Genomic DNA, 19,078 nt, shown 5'->3' with positions numbered 1-19,078 from the left:
TCGTTTTTTCCCTCTCTCTCTCTCTCTCTCTCTCTTCTCTTTCTTCTCCTCTCTTTCTCTCTTTCTATTTTTCTTTGGATTTCTTTCTTTCCCTCTTTCTTTCTGCCACTCTCACATTTCTCTTTTTTATCTCTTTTGTTTCTCACATTCTCTCTCTTTCTCTTCCTCTCCCTTTTCTCTCTCCATCTCTCTTCCTCTCTTTCTTTCTTTGTCCCACCCTCTCTCTTTTTATCTCCCTCTCTTTCTCTTATTTCTGTTCTATCGTGTGGCCCCCGAGTTAAAATGGGTTTGACAACCCTGATTTAGGTTGTCTTGTTGATATTTTCTATAGGTATCTATATTGTCATTACACGGCTGTTTTTTTTTTGTTTTGTTTGTTTGATTCAATTGGCTTTTGTTCTGAAATACAGATTTAATTTATTTCTATACTATTTTTATGGTTATCTAATAAAAACAGGAATTATTTTAGCGCTAAAAATGAAAAGGGGTTCTATTATTCAATGATCACGACTCCCATTGGTGTGTGAGCGCGTGTGTGTGAATGGGTAAAGTGTGAAGCACATTGTAAAGCGCTTTGGGAGGTCTTCATTGACTTGAAAAGCGCTACATAAATGCAGACCCTTTACCATTTATCATTTACAAGCAAAAAGTATCAGATCGGTATTGATCGATACCCACTGTATATGGGTATCTGTATCGATACCTGTATCGCCCGGCCCTCCTGAGGAAGGCGTGACACCCGGAAGCGAGCATTTCCAAATACGTGTGACGTCACACGCGCAGGAGCACGCTCCCAGTGTATGTCAGAGGGAAAGGGTGAGCGCCATCAACAGGGAAGAATAAAACCCTAGTTTTAAAGAACTCAGTTTTGATTAAGTTGAAAAGAAAAGAAAACTTTGTCATACTGGCGAACTAACTCACTGCGAGAAGAGGAAAAGAAACCGGAAACGGAAAAATAGTCCAACTGTCAAACGAACTAACGGTAAGCAAATTAAATAAATAAAAAATTACATAGATTTTATATAGATTCTATAAATATATATATATACGATGTATATGTTTTCGTTTAAGTCAAAATAATTGTTTGTAAATCATGTTTACTTTATTTAAACGGCGATCTGATACCGATTTTACACTTTTAGTTTCTCTTTTGACACGATGGCGCCTTAAATACGGAGACTTGCGGCTTGATAGTGTGTTTCCTATTCAAAAGATAAGAGTTTTGCGAAATGGAGACTAGATTAAAAGTTGTCTCTCTTCGTGTTGCGATCACCACTCCCTTAGTCGAGTAAACACTGCCACAAACTCATTCTAACGTACGAGTGGTCCGTTAAAGTATTCCTCGTTGTTCAAAAATGTATCTAGAAGAGAATAAACTGTTTAAAAACCAGAAAGCAGATATTTAGCTAAAAAAATGTTCTCATAAGTAAAGCTATTACTGAATTCAGACCAGGTGCAACACTTTATTGTAAGGGTTGTGAACCTAAAGCTCGCGAGCCATATGCAGTGGAACCTCGGTTCTCGACCATAATCCGTTCCAGAACCCTGTTCGAAAACCGATCCGTTCGATCACCGAAATTATTTTTCCCGTACAAAATAATGTAAATCGTTTTAATCCGTTCCAACACCCTGAATGTTTACCTTAATGTTTAACGTAAACATAAAGCTGACCCAGGCTAATCGTACGTCCGCGTTATCGTAATCATCCGTACGAAAGATAACGCTAACATGAACATGTAAGAATAAAAAAATCAGGTCGTTTACAAGTCATTTAGCACCCGGGTCTCCACAACAAGTGGTGAGCGGTTCATTGGAAATGGGGCTCCATTCCAACACCCTCAATGTTGGGCTCTGTTCCAACACCCTGAATGTTTAGTGTAAACTTAAAGCTAACCCAGGCTAATCGTACGTTCGCGTTATCGTAATCTCATGAATAGGATTTCTTACCTTTGTGGTGGTCAGCAAAAGGCGCTCGCACACCTCCTTCATATTTCGCTATTATTTCTTTCTTAAATGCAATAGTTGTACGCACTACTTTTCTTTTTTCACCCGTAGCAACTTTGCCGCTTGCACTGACTTTCTTCGGAGGCATAATAAGGGGCTAAAACACCCGCATTACCGGCGTTCGAACTCCGATTTTTTTGACCGAACAGCGAAGCAAGAATTTCTCGAAATGTTTCCGATTTGTTCGAACTGAGAGGCGTTCGAAAACCGAGGTTCCGCTGTACCACGAATAGCAGTTGCTGAACACTTGGATGGTAAATAGGTAAACACCTCTATTGCATGTCTGCCAACTATGATTTGTTTTCTTGTAAGTACGACGCTTAACAGGGATTTAAAAGCTTGAACCACAGATGATATCGGATACAAGCAGATTCTGTTATTTCCTGTGTGCTAATAGCTCACTGATGGATGTCTTCCTTGCAGCTACTTAGCAGCTCAAACTCATTTCGAGCATCATGGCTCATCATTACTTGGGTATTTTATGTACCACATGTATTTTACTTTTCTCTTTATTTTATTTCATCATTTGCTCCTTCTAAACATAGATACAGTACATCCGGAAAGTATTCATAACGCTTCACTTTTTCCACATTTTGTCATGTTACAGCCTCATTCCAAATTGTATTAATTTATCTCAAAATTCTACACAAAATACTCCATTATGACAATGTGAAAAAGTTTATTTTTTTACTTTTTTTAAATTTATTAAAAATAGAAAACTAAGAAAATCACATTTACATAAGTATTCACAGCCTTTGCTTAATACTACACCTATCTTTAGGCAGTTTTGCCCATTCTTCTTTGCAATAAGTCTCAAACTCAGGTTGGATGGGAGACGTTTGTGCACAGCCATTGTCAGATCGCTCCGGAGATGTTCGATCGGATTCAAGTCTGGACTTTGGCTGGGCCACTCCAGGACATTCCAGGAGTGGTTCTGAAGCCAATCTTTTGAGATCTTGGCTGTGTGCTTTGGGTCGTTGTCCTGCTGAAAAAAGAACCTTCGCCCCAGCCTGAGGTCAAGATCGCTCTGGAGCAGGTTTTCATCCAGGTTATCTCTATATATTGCTGCATTCATTTTTCCTTCTATCCTGACTAGTCTGCCAGTTCCTGCTGCTGAAAAACATCCCCACAGCATGATGTTGCCACCACCATGCTTCACGGTAGGGATGGTATTGGCCTGGTGATGAGCGGTGCCTGGTTTCCTCCAAACATGGCGCCTGGCATTCACACTAAAGAGTTCAATCTTTGTCTCGTCAGACCAGAGAATTTTGTTTCTCATGGTCTGAGAGTCATTCAGGTGCTTTTTGGCAAATTCCAGACGGGCTTCCATGTTCCTTTGCTTGGCGTTTGTGCTCGGACATGCACACTCAACTGTGGGACCTTATATAGACAGGTGTGTGCCTTTCCAAATCATGTCCAATCAACTGAATTTACTGCAGGTGGACTCCAATTAAGCTGTAGAAAGATCTCAAGGATGATCAGTGGAAAAAAGATGCACCTGAGCTCAATTTTGAGCTTCATGGCAAAGGCTGTGAATACTTATGTAAATGTGATTTCTTAGTTTTCTATTTTTAATAAATACAAAAAGAGTAAAAAAAAAAACTTTTTCACATTGTCATTATGGAGTATTTTGTGTAGAATTTTGAGATAGATTAAATTAATACAATTTGGAACGAGGCTGTAACATAACAAAATGTGGAAAAAGTGAAGCGCTGTGAATACTTTCCGGATGCACTGTATAATGTAGGGGCTAAAAGAAATACTACATACAATTGTCTACAATTTAAGCATATATTGACCCCAAAAAATATATAAAAGCCTGCAAAATGTATACATATGTAAAATAATATATCTTGTGACCAGGATTGGGTAGGGTTACTTTTAACTGGATTACTTGATGAGGGGGGTGAGTGTCAAACAGAGTTGCTGGATACAACCGGAATGTTTGATGTTTGATCTTACATTACACATAGTCCAGTGTTTTTCCGAATTGCTCAGTCCACAATTGAATGGATTTGGGAGTACAGTCCATAAACATGCCCGATTAAAGTCGCCGTCGACGATAAAGCTCCGTTGGGGTGTGCAAGCTGCTGTTTATTGATAGCAGCGGGCAGGAGATTTAGCGCTATGCTAACGTTAGCATCCGGTGAAACGGTTAGCGGTGGAAAGTAAACAGCAAACACAAAGACCACAGTTAACTCTCCCGGTACATAGAAGGGTCTGCACGATACTGCTAGAAACTCCATATCGAGTGAGCAAACATGGTATTAAATCTAAAAACCTGCCTCTTACTCTTTGTTGCGGAGAGATTTGGTCTCGTGCTCCGAATGGTCGCAACGTATGGCCCACGTGTTTAACTCAAGGCCGCAGTGCAGGCCCGTCATACGAGACCAACCAAGCAGGAGAAAAGAGAATGGCTATCTCTCCGCCAATTCTTTTTACATGGGGCAGTGACGCTCGACCACGTCATACCTGTATGGGCGTGGTCTTACATATCTAATACTCGCAGTATCGGGTGATGGTGTTTGAAATTGCTAAACTTGTTAGAAAGCCAAAAACATGAGAATTTTGTGTAATGCGCTGTACTTGAGAATGTCCCTCCAATCGACACAATTACGTACGGCCAGAACATTATTTTGTCAATACATTGCTTTGGATGTTTTAATTCCATTCAAAACTTCATGTTATCAGATTTCATTATGGTACATGGTGAATTGAAACGTTCGGGAACCGTCCCAAAGGGAACGCTGTTTTTCCATCCATTCCAAAGCGAGCCACCCGAAAAAAAGAAGGTGGAAGTCATTTTTGTGCCGGGCTTATTTGCTCTACAGCACTATTGTTACTATGTTCTATTCTTTTTCAATGCATTATTCTACCTTAGGCCTGTTTTCTCAGCAATGCTTTGTAATATTTTTTTGGCCTACCTTAAATTTTGGACTACAAGCCACTACTTTTTTCCCAAACTTTTAACCCTGCGGCTTATTCAGTGATGCGGCCAATTTTTGTAATTTTCCTAACGACCACCAGCAGCGCTCAAGTACAAAAGGTAAGATTTAGACTGCAACTTCTTAGCTTGTGCACAAATTAAATTGGCGTAAACATATCCTCATTATGCTAATTGCAACAAAAAAGGCACATAACTAGAGAGCGTGCGACGACGTCTATATGACAAAGTCTCTTTCCCATACTGAAGGAAGACGACTCTGATGACGTCGGTTATAAGGAGGAAGATAAGGACGGTTTACTGCGCTTATTTCAAGCACGGTATGTTTTTTTAACTGAGCTCATTCCTGTGTTGAGAGCGGGTTGCTAGTAGCGTGTTGCTACCCTTCACAGGCACGGTTTGGGATGAAAGTTATAATATTATTATTAAAGCTTTGAAAACTCTCTCGGTGTACCGTCTTTCTTTGTAAATATGTGTAACCATGTATAATATGTATTTGCAACTGTATATTTTTGTAATGTATTTATTTTAGAAACATATTCTGATATGTTTTGTATGAGCAAATGAGAAAGAAGAGGCGGGGCAAACGCGGGCTGACGGGAAGTGGAGTAAAGGTGAGACGTGTTTGTGGAGGCGGCCGACAATAGTGGATATATATTTTTCCCACCCTTACCTTTGGCAATATACACTTTTTTCCTTGGATTACTTTCAACAGGCACCTGGACTTAAATTTTAAGTACCTGTATCATTTTCCGTTTAATTTGCAGGCTGTGATTTTTGAACTTAATCGGGTTAATTTCGTGTTTGAATTGCGTTTTTTCAATGTGGGCGCATGCGGCTAATATACAGGTGCGGCTTGTGTATGTACAAAATCGGTTTTCCTCCCGAAAGTTGGTGGGTGCGGCTTATAATCAGGTGCGCTCTATAGTCCGGAATTTACGGTGTATATATCCTGATAAGTCTTATCTTTTTCCTCTTCAAAGTCTCTATTACATGTTTTACCCTGGAGTGCCATGTCTAATATCGTTGCATACATTTTTTCACAACAGTTATCAATGACAATAAAGACCATTCAAATTCAAACAAATCAAAATCCTGGAGAGGACTGTTTTGTCAAAGTTTGGCTATCGTCAGTTGGTAAGTAGTGCCCTGAAAAAGCTGTTCATTGGTAAATGTTGAATGATATACTGTACTACACTTTTTGATTTTTAGTACCGTAAACTCCGGACTATAGAGTGCACCTGATTATAAGCCGCACCCATTACATTTTAAGGGGAAAACCGATTTTGTCCATACACAAGCCGCACCTGTATATACGCTGCATGCACCCACATCAATTAAACACGAAATTAATCCAAGCCAAACTTCAAGTCCTGCGATTAAAACTAAATGGGGGGGGGGGTTGGGGTTTTTAAGGGTTATTGATCTATCTTCGTTATTCATCATCCATTATCCGTTATCGGTCAGTTCATAATACGCTACAAAGCCTAGGAGCCGGGACACTTACTCTCAGCCAAAAGGCCAAGCTAAGGTCCTAGCCCTAAAGCCTTGCTGCGATCATTGCGAATGCACCGTTCCCGGAGGTACTGCAATACCGGGCCGATGCGTGGAGTGGACAGAGCAAGCTCATATTCCATCTCCGAAATGCAAAAATCAAAGAGGCCAAGCTAAGGCCAAGCAAGGCCAAGAAGGCCAAGCTAAGGACCTAGCATCAAAGGCCAAGTTAAGGTCCTAGCAAAAGGCCAAGTTAAGGTCCTGGCTATGCCCTTCATTGAAGCCCCTAGTCCATAAATCACAGCCGCCAAAATAAACGTTAAATGATATAGGTACTTAAAATTTGTTGCAGACCTGCAGATTCTGGGTGCCCGTTGATAGTAATCCAAGGAAAAAAAGTGTATTTTTCCAAAGGTAAGGGTGGGGAAAATATATATATCCATTATTGTCCACCGTGTCCAGAAAAACTCACCTTTACCGGTCCCCACTTTCCCATCAGCCCGCGCTTGCTCCGCCCCTCTTTTTTAATTTGCTCGTGCAGAATAAGTGTCTCAAATAGATACAAATAAATACATTACAAAAATATACAGTTGCAAATACATATTACACATATTTACAAAGAAAGACTGTACATCGAGAGAGTTTTCAAAGCTTTGATAATAATGATATAACTTTCATCCTTAGTAATGACTTCTAAGATGTCTTTCTCAATGTCGGAAAGACAAATTTTTATAATGACGTCGTTCCACGCTCCCGTACTTCAATACACCCCAGCAATATGCCCGTTTGCTTTTAACATGGTAGCTGCGTCATGAGCCTTATTTTGTGCACGATGAGGGTATGTTTACGCTCATAAGTTGCAGTCTTCCTCGGCGCATATATTCCACCGGTCTAAATCTTACCTCTCATACTCGAGCGCCGCTGGCGGCCGTTAAAAAATTACATAAATTGGCCGCATCTCTGAATAAGCCGCAGGGTTGAAAATTTGGGGGAAAAGTAGCGGCTTATAGTCCGGAATTTACGGTAATTCTTATTTGTCTATTTCTGATGCAGCACATCCAGACCATGGCCCAGTGGGCTCGCATCAGTCAGCTGATTCAGCACCTTCCTGACGAGACTATCAACGACCTCTATCCCTTAGCCACATTCGCCATTGAAGTCCGATACTTCTTATCCGAGTGGATTGAACGGCAAAGATGGTAGGAAAGAGATGACACACCCACACACATGCCAAGGTTTACTATACATAATCTTGTGTCCCAGTTTGCATTTTAAAAGGGGATTTTGCACCTCATTAAAAACTATTAGATAGATAGATAGATAGATACTTTATTCATCCCCGTAGGGAAATTCACACTTCCAGCAGTTGTTTATTAACAGATGAACATGATGCCCTAGGGGTGCTTGTTGCGGAGTGGATGACGTCGCGCTAGTCCAAAAGTTCGACATCCCTGCGGCAGATGGATATCTTTTCTTTGTGAAAATCCAGGGATACACCACCTCGTGTTAGCAAGTCCGCCTCCTCTCCGATTCCCCCCGGCTTTCGTGTCTCTGTATAGCGGCGTTGAAGCTGGATAGCTCCGGGTAGCTCCGGAATGCTAAACGTGAGCCACGTTTCCGCAAAACACAGCCACTGCGCTCCCTGTGCGCTTCGATGTTTTCCACCAGCACTCGATGATCTTATTTGGTCGTGAGTTCGCTTAGCTAGCTCCGGCTCTTCTTCCACGATAGGCCCCTTCATCACGCCGGCACGAGAATTCTTCAGGGCAAGGAGTTGATTCCTTGAATAGACGCATTTTTGTGCGCTAAAACCCATGTCCATAGGATAGAAGTAATCCATAGTGTAGTTGTCAAAACGGGAAGAAAAAACACCGAAGATAGGAGCAGACAATAAAACAATAGGGCAGCTATGATGATTAGTCAATATACCTGTTAATAACTGATTTTTCCAATCATGATAACTGCAAGAAGTTTACTTGAAATGATTACTGTTGGGAGGGACTACTGACCTCTCATTCACTGAAAATCCATTATCAGCCCAGATATCCATTAAGTAGCGCAACTGGCATGGGTTACTTTTTTCAGCCTTCATCAGATGGGTTTTCTCAATTGAAATGAAATGATCTGCATTTATATAGCGCTTTTCAAGTCAAGACTTCCCAAAGCGCTTTACAATGTGCTCCACATTTCCCAATAGCGGCCGTGCAGCCATGTAAGGCGCTAACCTGCTTATTTGGGGTATTAGGGGTTCAGTGTCTTACCCAAGGACACTTCGACATGTAACACGGAGGAGCCGGGATTCGAACTGCGATTTCTTGACCGCAAGACGAGCGCGCTACCTCCTGAGCCACTGCCGCCATTTTTGGTTCAATGGAGCCATGATACTTTATCTCTGTAGATTCTTATTTTGTTGAATATTAAGTATCATAGTCATCTTCTGTAAAAATGAGGCTCTAGATTCTATCACAGTGCTGAATCTACTGTTGTGATCTATCCATCTACTATCTACATATCTACCAACCAACCAACCAAACAACCAACCACCCACCCACCCAACCAACCAACCAACCAACCAACCAACCAACCAACCCAACCCAACCCAACACAACCCAAACCAAACCAAACCGTGGTCATATCCCTCGAGAGGGGTCACAGACAGCAAGACCAAACACATACAAAAGTAAAAAAGGGAAAAAGTAGCAAAAAACACACACCAAAAAAATTGGGACCGACCCAACCCAAATGAGAGAGAGAGAGAGAGAGAGAGAGAGAGAGAGAGAGAGAGCAGCCCAACTTAAACATGAACATTCGAAGTCACGCCCACCCAAAAACGCACAAACAAACAGTCCTCGGCTGCTGCAGAACACAGCTCAGGACAAAAATCCGATAAGTATCAGAACTGCGAAAAAGTAAACCGTGCCACAGCGAGGGATTACTGCGTAGCCCAAAATAAATCTGAATTGGGCTTCAGTGTGAACCTATCCATAGATGTTTCTTGTTTGACACACAGACTCACACTTGATACTCATTCGACAGAACGCAGATGCTATACTGTGTATCTCTTTGACTTTTATGGATATCTTCACAGGGAAGAGTTTGCTCCCGAGAATGCGGAACAGGAGGCAAATGCCCGCGCTCTCTTGGACGAGATGATAATGCTGTTGCAGTCGTTTTCCCCGCATAATGCGAATGTGGTGGATAAAATGAAGCTGATGCAGATCAGTAGGAATATGGTGAGGATGCCCGCAGAATCCACCACAACCTGGTTTTTATGTTGGGTTTGAGTTAGTAATGTCAGTGTCTGAAATAACGTCGGGCGCACAACTTACAAAACGTCTCCTCCCGGATGGCCGACAACTTTTTCAAGAAAGAAAAAAAAAAAAACCTCAAAAGAATTTTTTTTTTCTAATCAAACGTTTGCTTTATTCCGATTTCTAAACCTTTGTTTGGTTTGGAAATTTCCGAATTTTGGTTCGTTTGGCAATTTGCATACTTATTTATAAGCCAATCGGAAGCCGACCATTTTCTCAACCGCATCAGGCTTTCTTATTACCAGTGTCTGAAATAAGGTCTGCCCGGACGCCCGGGGCGTGCATCTTTTACGTCGGGCGTACAACTTACAAAACGTCTCCGCCCGGATGGCCGACAACTTTTTCAAGAAAGAAAAGAAAAAAAAACCCGAATGAATTTTTTTCAAATCAAACGTTTGCTTTATTCCGATTTCGAAACCTTCGTTTGGTTTGGAAATTTCCAAATTTCGGTTCGTTTGGCAATTTGCATACTTATTCATAAGCCAATCGGAAGCTGACCATTTTATCAACCGCATCAAGCTTTCTTATTACCAATGTCTGAAATAACGTCTGCCCGGACGCCCGGAGCGTGCATCTTTTACGTCGGGCGTACAACTTACAAAAAGTCTCTGCCCGGGTGGCCGACAACTTTTTAAAGAAAGAAAAGAAAAAAAAAACCCCGAAAGATTTTTTTAAATCAAACGTTTGCTTCATTCCGATTTCCAAACCTTCGTTTGTTTGGAAATTTCCGAATTTTGGTTCGTTTGGCAATTTGCATACTTATTCATAAGCCAATCGGAAGCTGACCATTTTATCAACCGCATCAAGCTTTCTTATTACCAATGTCTGAAATAACGTCTGCCCGGACGCCCGAAGCGTGCATCTTTTACGTCGGGCGTACAACTTACAAAAAGTCTCGGGTGGCCGAAAAAAAAAAAAAAGATTTTTTTTTTTCTAATCATTTGTTTGCTTTATTCCAATTTCCAAACCTTTGTTTGGTTTGGAAATTTCCGAATTTCGGTTCGTTTGGCAATTTGCATACTTATTCATAAGCCAATCGGAAGCTGACCATTTTATCAACGTGAGTTTCAGACACTGGTAATGTTAGTTTTTTAATGGAGAAAGTCCAAATAGCGATAAATAGGCCCCAAGAAGCCCAAAATGAAAGTCAAAAGACAAATCCACGTATAAGTCACACTTTGTTTTGGGAAAACAAACATTTGTTTCCATTAACAAACAAGCTTATCGTTTTTTTATACATATTCTATAAGGAGAGAGTTTATACTCCCACCCTCAAAAGAATTAACAACGAAAACCAAGCAAATACCGTAAATTCCGGACTATAGAGCGCACCTGATTATAAGCCGCACCCACTACATTTTAAGAGGGTAACCGCTTTTGTACTTACACAAGCCGCACCTGTATATAAGCCGCATGCGCCCACATTAAAACATGTAATACAATCACAAAATTAACCCAAACCCGACTTTGAGTCCCGCGATTGTAACTGAATATAAAGTGCACAGTCCCAAAACCACAGCCGGCAAAATGAACAGAAAATGATACCGGTACTTAAGGTTTGATGCAGACCTGCAGAGTCCGGGTCCCGTTGAAAATAATCCAAGGAAAAAAAATGTATATTTCCAAAGGTAAGGGTGGGAAAAATATATATCCACTATTGTCCACTGCGTCTACAAACACGTCTCACCTTTACTCCACTTCCCGTCGCCCCTTCTTTTTGATTCGCCCGTGGAGAACATATCAGAATAAGTCTCTAAAATAAATACATTACAAAGATATACAGTTGCAAATACATATTATACATGGTTACACACATTTACAAAGAAAGACGGTACATCAAGAGAGCTTTAATAATAATATTATAACTTTCATCCCAAACCGTGCCTGTGAAGGGTAGCAAAACGCTACTAGCAACACACTCGCAACACAGTAATTGGGTCTGTTAAAAAAACATACCGTACATGTAGAAATCACGGTAAACCATCCTCATCTTCCTCCTTATAACGGACGTCATCAAAGTCGTCTTCCTTCAGTATGGGAAAGAGACTATGTCATATAGACGTCGTCCTACGCTCCCTTATTCGAAAACACGCTAGCAACACGCTCGCAAAGTAAAGTTTACGTGCAGTAGCTCTGTTTCCTTCTTTATCGGACTGCTCGATTGTGTTTAGCTTAAGCTGCGTCATGTGCCTTCCTTTTTGCAATTTGCATGATGAGGATATGCCTACGCTAAGAAGTTGCAGTCTTCCTCGGCGCATATATTCCACCGGTCTAAATCTTACCTTTTGTACTCCAGCGCCGCTGGCGGCTGTTAGAAAAATGACATAAATTGGCCGCATCACTGAATAAGCCGCAGGGTTGAACGTTAGTTGTATGAAAACGTTTTGGGAGCCACTTAATGATACAAAATACAACATATTTGAGAACGTAGTAAGCATTTCGGCAGCCGTGCATTCGACTGCCGAGCCTCCAAAGCAATGTCCTTGCATGACACGTCACAACCAGGAAGCACTCATCCGGTCATCCAAAGATTTATTCCTGTCATATTTTTCTTTCAGAGCATGTTTCAGCATCAGCCGCTGCGGTTTGCGGTGATGGTGAGAGATACGCTACGCAAAGAGAGAGTCCTGCTTGGGGCTGTGAGGAAGTTTCCTATTTTATATATTTTTTTTAATTTTATTTATGTTTATTGGTTTGCTTTTTGGGGTTTGTGCTTGGTGTGGATTCATTTTACTCCCAGTCTGACATTAATCTTGACTAACCTAGATGCTATTATATTTGGATTCATTGAATTATGCATCCATCTATCTAAGATACGGTCAAGAACCAGAACAGGATCAGGACCCAATCGCGTGACGTTCTCACACAAGCCTTCATTTTACGGGAAATGGGGAGTCATGCACATTAGGGAGCCGGTCTGGCGTGGAAAGACAGGAAGCCAGAGACCGACGAGATCGATTCCATTGCCCGAATTGACACCGGACAGATGGGGTCGATACCGGACAGGACGGGACAGACAAGATAGATAACGAATCGAGAAACTAGACGGGAACAAAAACTGGAGAAACTAACAACAGGGCAAAAACAGACCGAAACAAAACTGGAACCTGAAATTAAACAGGACAAAAATAAACAGGAACAATACCAGACTGGAGTTATCAACAGGAAACAGGTCTGAGTCAGAACCCACGTCTTGTGGGGCAGAAGTCCGTTTGACGGGCTGACAAAGGAAGCAAGAGAGCGCTGAGCTTAATAAAGACAGAAAGCCAATCTCCCAATGAGCCACAGCTGGCGCCACATGGGCGGGGCCAATTGGGCGCCATGGCAACCATGACAGATACATATTTTGACAAACACACAATCTCATCAAAATAATACCATCTCGATCACTGTTTCCCATACCATAGGAAGATTCTGGCGGCCCACCAGAGTCTTATAAACGTATATAATCGAAAAATTTGATCATATTTTTGGATATACAGTGGAACCTCGGTTTTCGAACGCCTCTCAGTTCGAACAAATCGGAGTCCGACCAAAAATTCCGAGAAATTCTTGCTTCGCTGTTCGGTAAAAAACTCTGAGTTCGAACGCCGGTAATGCGGGAGTACGTACGTTCAGGTTAGCGTAATCTTTCGTACGGAAGATTACGATAACGCGTACGTACGATTAGCCTGGGTTAGCTTTATGTTTACGTTAACCATTCAAGGTAAACATTCAGGGTGTTGGAACGGATTAAAACGATTTACATTATTTTCAATGGGAAAAATGAATTCGGTGATCGAACAAATCGGTTTTCGAACAGGGTTCTGGAACGGATTATGGTCGAGAACCGAGGTTCCACTGTACCATATTTAATTAGTGTATAACTCGTCCATAAAACAGACCCTTAATTTTGAAAGAAAGGAAGTAAAATCTTGTTCTCACCTTGTTCAGCTATAATTTTATTTCAAGCGTTCAACAAAATTTTGCCCAAAATGTACAGAAAATGTTTTGAGATCCAAGAAAGTGCTCATCCTTTGAGAGGCTATGGAGAATTTAGAATACCTAGAATTCTAACAACGTGTAAAGGTTTTTGTGCATCTGTACGTGGTGTAAAGTTTTCTTCGTTCTACTGCCTTTTAAGCATTATGTCACGGTTTAAGTTATATTCCAATGTGTCACAAAGAATGTACCGTAAATTCCGGACTATAGAGCGCACCTGATTATAAGCCGCACCCACCACATTTTAAGACAAAAACCGATTTTGTACTTACACAAGCCGCACCTGTATATAAGCCGCATGCGCCCACATTAAAACAATGTAACACTCAAAATTAACCCAGTCCCGCGATTGTAACTGAATATCCTTCATTAAATTACACAGTCCAAAAATCACAGCCGGCAAAATGAACGGAAAATGATACCGGTAGTTAAGGTTCGATGCAGACCGGCAGAGTCCGGGTCCCGTTGAAAGTAATCCAAAGAAAAAAGTGTATATTTCCAAAGGTAAGGGTGGGAAGAATATATATCCACTATTGTCTGCCACGTCCACAAACACTCACCTTTACCGGTCCCCACTTCCCGTCAGCCCGCGTTTGTTACGCCCCTTCTTTTTAATTTGCCCGTCCAAAACATATCAGGATAAGTGTCCAAAATAAATACAAATAAATACATTACAAAAATATACAGTTGCAAATACATATTATACATGGTTACACATATTTACAAAGAAAGACGGTACACCGAGAGAGTTTTCAAAGCTTTAACAATAATATTAATATAACTTTCATCCGGGCAGTTAATGGTAGCAACACGCTCGCAACACAGTAAACGGGTCTGTTAAAAAAACATACCCTACTTGTAAAAATCACGGTAAACCGTCCTCATCTTCCTCCTTAGAACTGAAGCCGTCAAAGTCGTCTTCCTCAGTGTCGGAAAGAAACTTTGTCATATAGACGTCGTCCCACGCTCCCATCCACTCCTGATTCTGTGCCCTCCTCTCCGTCACGAAGCAGACCGGCTTTTCGGAACCCGTTGGTGATGGTGGATTTTTTGATGCTGCCCCACGCTGTCAGGATCCACTGGCAGACTTGCGAAAAGGTTGGCTTTTGCATGCGGCCAGTTTTAGTGAAAGATTTCTCGCTCTAGTCGAGCCAAGAAGTTGCAGTCTTCCTCGGCGCATATATTCCACCGGTCTAAATTACATAAATTGGCCGCATCACTGACTAAGCCGCAGGGTTGAAAGTTTGGGGAAAAAGTAGCGGCTTATAGTCCGGGATTTACGGTAATTGCCTGAAATAAATACATGAATGAATACCTTACCAAGTTATCTGAAAGTGACCGTAGATCTGTGTGGATTGTGTCATGTGACCAGATGCCACAGGTAAACAACGCTCCACAGCATCAACCATGCGTCTCTAGGGAAGTGGAATTTCCCAGCATGCTTGAGGTGGATCACCTAGTCCTCAAAGTGCTAGAAGTCCAGGACTTGAGACAGAACATACACCAGGTGCAAGAAGAACTCAACTGGGAAAGGCAGAACTATGAGTCTTTGCAAGGTATAGTACCGGACCCTAAAAAATGTTTTTAACATTTTTCACTTGAGTCTTTTTTTTTTCAAGGCTTTCATCAATCCTCTGCTGGGCTAAGCTAAAAAAATATATACGCATATATATATACACAGAGATGGGCAGCACGGCGGCAGGGTGGTTAGCGCACAGTCCCACGGTGCAGAGGTTCAGGGTTCAAGTACAGCTACCGCAACCTCCCCGTGTGGAGTTTGCATGTTCTCCCTATGCCTGCGCGGGTTTCCTACCGCATTCCCAAAGAACATGCATGAAAGGTTAATTGGCCAGTTCAAATTGTCCCTAGGTGTGAGTGATCAAGTGTGTTGTCTGTCTCTGTGTGCCCTGCGACTGGCTGGCAACCAGTTCAGGGTGTCCCCCTGCCCACTGCCCGAAGATAGCTGGGATTGGCTCCAGCCCCCCCGCAACCCTAAGGAGGATAAGCGTTACTGCTAATGAGATGAGATGAGATATATACAGAGATGGGCGGCACGGCGGATTGGTGGTTAGCGCACAGTCCCACGGTACAGTGGTTCAGGGTTCAAGTACAGATACTGCAACCTCCCCATGTGGAGTTTTCATGTTCTCCCTATGCCTGCACGGGTTTCCTCCGAGCACTCCGGTTTCCTACCGCATTCCCAAAGAACATGCATGAAAGGTTAATTGGCCAGTTCAAATTGTCCCTAGGTGTGAGTGATCAAGTGTGTTGTCTGTTTCTTTGTGCCCTGCGACTGTCTGGCAACCAGTTCAGGGTCTCTCTCTCGCTCTCTTTTTCTCTCTCTCTCTCTCTCTCTCTCTCTCTCTCTCTCTCTCTCTCTCTCTCGGCAAGTCCCTCATACGTTACTGGGTTTCAATGTATTCCCTCCCTGTCTCCATCTCTGTCTCAGCCTCTGTCTCTCTCGCTCTCTGTCTCTCTCTCTCTCTCTCTCTCAGTCGGCAAGTCCCTACGCCCTAAAGAACATTGACTAATTTAAAATACGTACTGGGTTTCAATCTGTTCCCTCTTTGTCTCTCTCTTGCTGTCTCTCCATCACTCTCAATGTCTCTGTCCCTCTCGGTCTCTCTGTCTCTCTCTCGCTCTCTTTTTCTCTCTCTCTCTCTCTCTCTCTCTCTCTCTCTCTCTCTCTCTCTCTCTCTCTCTCTCTCGGCAAGTCCCTCATACGTTACTGGGTTTTAATGTATTCCCTTCCTGTATCCATCTCTGTTTCAGCCTCTGTCTCTCTCTCTGTCTCTGTCTCTGTCTCTCTCTCTCTCTCTCTCTCTCTCTCTCTCTCTCAGTCGGCAAGTCCCTACGCCCTAAAGAACATCGACTAATTTAAAATACGTACTGGGTTTGAGTTTGTTCCCTCCCTGTCTCCATCTCTGTCTCAGCCTCTGTCTCTGTCTCTCGGTCTCTCACTCTCTCTCTCAGTCGACAAGTCCCTACACCCTAAAAAAACACAGACTAATTTAAAATACGTACCGGCTTTCAATTTGTTCCCCACTTTGTTGCCATTGATACGTCCCTTTAAATGACATTAATCTATTTTTCTTCATGAGATGAACTATATTGTTTCTGGTGTCGTAGGTACCATGGATCCCACAATCTCAGAAATCAACAGGTTGCAAAAACACATCCAGCAGCTCGAGTTTAACGTTAACACCATGGCAACGGTGAGCGGCATTCCCCCCCAATCCTGTACCGGTTTTCTAATGCGCTCGAGAGTTTGTCCGTGTTTGTTTATCTTGCGCGTAAACACGGAAAATAGATGCGTCATTATAATGTGACGAATTGTTGCAGAAACGTTTTCAGTTGCTCAGTGAGTGCGTGGATTACTTGGACCGGTGTCAGACCCAACTTCTCAACAAACTAAAGGCCTGGCGGTGGGAACAGTACAAGGCGACCATTGGACATCCTTTCGATGATAACCTCAATGTCCTGCAGATGTGGTAAGATATCTCTCTTACTGCTGAGAACACAATCAGTAGTATGACATTTTGTATGTTGGTTTATGAGCAATGTTCCCTGTCATTTTCCACGGGTCTGAGCGTTGACACAAAGTCGGTGAGCAACGCTTGAAACAACAGTGAGCAACAGCAATCCCAAGTGTGGCGACTAAATCATTATCAAACATGGCCAAAACTTGACATCCAGTTACATTTTGCCGAGTTTCCGGCAATGCAAAATGATTTTTCTCTTTTGAATGAATTGACTCGTGTACGATTGCAAAGGTTGTACGGCCTACAAACGTCTTTCACAAGATATCCATTTTTTTTTCTTCCTGATATATTTTGTCGCATAATACTAACATTTTTGGGCCTTATTTAGTCGGTTGCAAGATACAGAACTGTACTTAATCACATTTTTTTTGTGGAAGTACAATGTTGGCAACAAGATTCACTTGATATAATGGGAAACTATTTGAATGCAACACAAACTTTTTCTTCTTTTTCCGTGTTTTTTTCTACTTTTTTTTAAATTCCTTTAAAAAAAATCTCATTGTGTTTATTTTTTCCTAGCTGTTACTTTTTTCTTTTTTTCTCTTCCTTTTGTTTCTTTTTTTCTCAGCTTTTCACTACTTTTTCATTTTGGTATATTTTTCTTTTTTGTTCTATTCCCCCCTTCTTTTAAGTCATTTTGTGCATAGTGTTACATAGTATTTGGTCATGTTGGGATCAAAGAAGCAAAAACAACCCGAAGAGCCGTTTAGGACCCGAAAGAGCCGGTTCCTTTTAGTGAGCCGAGCCGAAGCAGCCGGTTCTCGAAAAACTGACTTTACTCAACTACGTTCTACTTAGACCTTGACTTCAAAATACCGCATTTAGAACACAACGTCAGGGGAACCCGTGTATTTTTACCTTCATGCACTGTAACTTTGACTTAATTCGCTTCTTAATTAGCAATTTTGAGCCCTCATTTTTCGGCGCTGGCTAGATTTTCTTGTGCGCTGAGAATGTGCGGGCGATTGCGCACGCGCGCAGATTAGAGGGAACATTGTTTATGAGATAAAAGCACCTAACATTGTTCAACAGCTATTAAGACATTTCAGATGTGAATTTGTCCGTGATAATTAATTTTTTCTTAGAAAGTATCCTCCTCTTGATTTCCATTCATGTTTGGGGGATGTGTTACTGTTACTGTTACTGTTTACCTGACTTGTTTACCTGACTGCCCATTTTGCACATCTGGTTAGCTGCTCCTCTTGCACTCTTTGCACTACTGTAAAATACTATACATAGCCATAATTATTTAGTATATTATTAGTACTCAATACTCCAACTTAATATAACATTTTATTTATATCTGCACATTCAAAGAAACTGTGCGGGTCAGATGTATCGACATTTCGTTCTGTATACACGTGTACTAGAATGACAATAAAGTAGATCTGAATCTGAATCTGATGTGGTGTCTTGAAAGTGGGAGGGTTCTGCACTAGCTATTTTGGCTAAGGTCACTGAAAAGAGACATATCTTTAAGCCCCCAAATTGATCCTTGTATTTCTGTTGTTGCTTTAATCTATATGTTACCAATGATAACATAACATTTAGCACAAAATAAATTCATAATTCATTCTTAAAATGTATTATTTTAGAGTATTGGAATAGCCTTTATTTGTTCATTCGTCATGTCAAGTCATGTTTATTTGTATAGCCCTTAATCACAAGGAGTCTCGGAGGGCTGCACAGACCACAGATTATTGCGAATTACACAATCCCCTGATCTAAAACCTACATGAGGGCAAGGAAAAACTCATCATGAGAAAAATGAAGAAACCTTGAGAAGGGACCGCACATGAGGT

General features: G+C 41.7%; 1 protein-coding gene and 1 pseudogene across 1 annotated transcript in view; one reads left to right on the top strand and one right to left on the bottom strand.

Moving 5' to 3' along the window:
- The first annotated feature begins 814 nt into the window (after positions 1-814).
- Positions 815-19,078, top strand: part of LOC148368619 (signal transducer and transcription activator 6-like) — a 34,609-nt gene continuing 16,345 nt past the window's right edge. The window contains exons 1-7 of the mRNA XM_088329715.1: positions 815-982; positions 7,496-7,641; positions 9,531-9,675; positions 12,312-12,392; positions 15,107-15,290; positions 16,864-16,949; positions 17,077-17,225. Of these exons, the coding sequence (XP_088185841.1) occupies positions 7,508-7,641; positions 9,531-9,675; positions 12,312-12,392; positions 15,107-15,290; positions 16,864-16,949; positions 17,077-17,225 (779 nt within the window). The 5' untranslated portion in view covers positions 815-982; positions 7,496-7,507. The remainder of the gene's footprint in view (positions 983-7,495; positions 7,642-9,530; positions 9,676-12,311; positions 12,393-15,106; positions 15,291-16,863; positions 16,950-17,076; positions 17,226-19,078) is intronic.
- Positions 6,510-6,653, bottom strand: LOC148368620 (U2 spliceosomal RNA; annotated as a pseudogene).

This window comes from Urocampus carinirostris, chromosome 3, assembly GCF_059441175.1.
Source record: "Urocampus carinirostris isolate Australia breed hairy pipefish chromosome 3, RoL_Ucar_1.0, whole genome shotgun sequence".
In the NCBI taxonomy this organism is placed as follows: Eukaryota; Metazoa; Chordata; class Actinopteri; order Syngnathiformes; family Syngnathidae; genus Urocampus; species Urocampus carinirostris.
The sequence above is the reverse complement of the archived record's forward strand: the minus strand, read 5'-3'. Positions and strand labels throughout refer to the sequence as shown.